The sequence below is a fragment of the Coregonus clupeaformis genome, unplaced genomic scaffold (assembly GCF_020615455.1).
Source record: "Coregonus clupeaformis isolate EN_2021a unplaced genomic scaffold, ASM2061545v1 scaf3667, whole genome shotgun sequence".
NCBI lineage: Eukaryota > Metazoa > Chordata > Actinopteri > Salmoniformes > Salmonidae > Coregonus > Coregonus clupeaformis.
The window spans coordinates 25001-27500 of record NW_025537121.1 but is presented as its reverse complement, the minus strand read 5'-3'; the positions used below and the strand labels follow the sequence as shown (position 1 = coordinate 27500).

The 2500-nt window shown below is 43.2% G+C and overlaps 1 protein-coding gene across 1 annotated transcript in view; it reads left to right on the top strand.

Annotated features, from left to right (window-relative positions):
* The window catches only part of LOC123490318 (oxysterol-binding protein-related protein 11-like), a gene marked incomplete at its 3' end in the record, with an annotated part of 20899 nt that overhangs the window by 7904 nt on the left and 10495 nt on the right, over positions 1-2500 (top strand). Inside the window, exon 3 of the mRNA XM_045220366.1 lies at positions 985-1143. Coding sequence (XP_045076301.1) covers positions 985-1143 — 159 coding nt within the window. The remainder of the gene's footprint in view (positions 1-984; positions 1144-2500) is intronic.

Sequence of the window (2500 nt, the reverse complement as noted above, 5' to 3'; positions counted from 1 at the left end):
TGTGTGTTGTGTATTGTGTGTGTTGTGTATTTTGTATTGTGTGTTGTGTATTGTGTGGTGTGTGTTGTGTGTTGTGTATTGTGTTTTGTGTGATGTGTGTTGTGTATTGTGTATTGTGTGTTGTGTGTTGTATGCTGTGTGTTGTGTATTGTGTATTGTGTATTGTGTATTGTGTATTGTATATTGTGTGTTGTGTGTTGTATATTGTGTGTTGTGTATTGTGTGTTGTGTATTGTGTATTGTGTACTGTGTATTGTGTATTGTGTATTGTGTGTTGTGTGTTGTGTATTGTATATTGTGTGTTGTATATTGTGTGTTGTGTGTTGTGTGTTGTGTGTTGTGTGTTGTGTATTGTGTATTGTGTATTGTGTATTGTGTATTGTGTATTGTGTGTTGTGTATTGTGTGTTGTGTGGTGTGTGTTGTGTGTTGTGTATTGTGTTTTGTGTGATATGTGTTGTGTATTGTGTATTGTGTATTGCATATTGTGTGTTGTGTGTTGTGTGTTGTGTGTTGTGTGTTGTGTATTGTGTATTGTGTATTGTGTATTGTGTATTGTGTATTGTGTATTGTGTATTGTGTATTGTGTATTGTGTATTGTGTGATGTGTGTTGTGTATTGTGTTTTGTGTGATATGTGTTGTGTATTGTGTATTGTGTATTGTATATTGTGTGTTGTGTGTTGTGTGTTGTGTGTTGTGTGTTGTATATTGTGTGTTGTGTGTTGTGTATTGTGTATTGTGTATTGTGTATTGTGTATTGTGTATTGTGTGTTGTGTATTGTATATTGTGTGTTGTGTATTGTGTGGTGTGTATTGTGTGTTGTGTATTGTGTGTTGTGTGTTGTGTGTTGTGTGTTGTGTATTGTGTATTGTATATTGTGTTTTGTGTATTGTGTATTGTGTATTGTGTGTTGTGTGTTGTGTGTTGTGTCTCCCCCCAGTACTGTAACTCTGTCCTCCAACCCCTTTGTTTTGTTGTTTCAGCCCCAGCAGGCCCACCCCCCCCCAGAGTCTATAGACCCCAGTGAAGAGACCACAGACACAGAGGACAATGAGGAGGAGGACCTGGGAGTTAGAGAGGACCAAAGGAACATTATCCTTCACCTGCTGTCACAGCTAAAACTGGGCATGGACCTCACACGGGTAAGAACTATATCCTGACCAATAAGAATCTACTGTATTAGACCCCGTTCTGTGTTCGCAAACGTTGCCGCACGATGGCGATGCGCGCAAGTTGGTGGCAGAACAAGGGGGGAGTTCTTATAGAACGCCTGCAGAAATATCCTCTATTTACGTGTTGCTTATGAGTGCATTTCACACTACTTTTGGATTATAATTGGATTTTTAAGGCTCGTATGAATGTCCTGCTTAATATAATGTTTGTGTTGTCATCGCAAATCAACTGCATTATACTTCAACAAGTAAAATGGCTCTTTGCTAGCTTTTGCTACAGCGTATATATCAATGAGCGTTAGCATTCTAGCTAACAACTGCTGCATCCAAAATAGTTATTTTGCAAAGATCACAACCAAATATAATCTTCGTGACTGTTCAATCAAGAATCAAAACATTATTGTAAGCGTTTGAGAACCCCAAAAAGTTATTTTTGTTTAGAAGTAATAAAAACATAAATCTAGGCTGCCCTATCCCATCTGGACAAGAGGAATACCTATGTAAGAATGGTGTTCATTGACTATAGCTCAGCATTCAACACCATAGTACCATCCAAGCTCATCATTAAGCTCGAGGCCCTGGGTCTGAACCCCGCCCTGTGCAACTGCGTCCTGGACTTCCTGACGGGCCGCCCCCCAGGTGGTGAAGGTAGGAAACAACATCTCCAACACTGGGGCACTACAAGGGTGCGTGCTCAGCCCACTCCTGTACTCCCTGTTCACCCATGACTGCGTGGCCAAGCACGCCTCCAACTCAATCATCAAGTTTGCAGACGACACAACAGTAGTAGGCTTGATTACCAACAATGACGAGACAGCCTACAGGGACGAGGTGAGGGTTCTGGGAGTGTGGTGCCAGGAAAATAACCTCTGACTCAACGTCAACAAAACAAAGGAGATGATCGTGGACTTCAGGAAACAGCAGAGGGAACACCCCCCTATCCACATCTACGGGACCGCAGTGGAGAAGGTGGTAAGCTTCAAGTTCCTTGGCGTACACATCACTGACAAACTGAAATGGTCCACCCACGCAGACAGTGTGGTGAAAAAGGCGCAACAGAGCCTCTTCAACCTCAGGAGGCTGAAGAAATTTGGCTTGGCACCTAAAACCCTCACAAACTTTTACAGATGCACAATTGAGAGCATCCTGTCGGGCTGTATCACCGCCTGGTACGGCAACTGCACCGCCCGCAACCGCAGGGCTCTCCAGAGGGTGGTGCGGTCTGCCGAACGCATTACCGGGGGTAAACTACCCGCCCTCCAAGACACCTACAGCACCCGATGTCACAGGAAGGCCAAAAAGATCATCAAGGACATCAACCACCCGA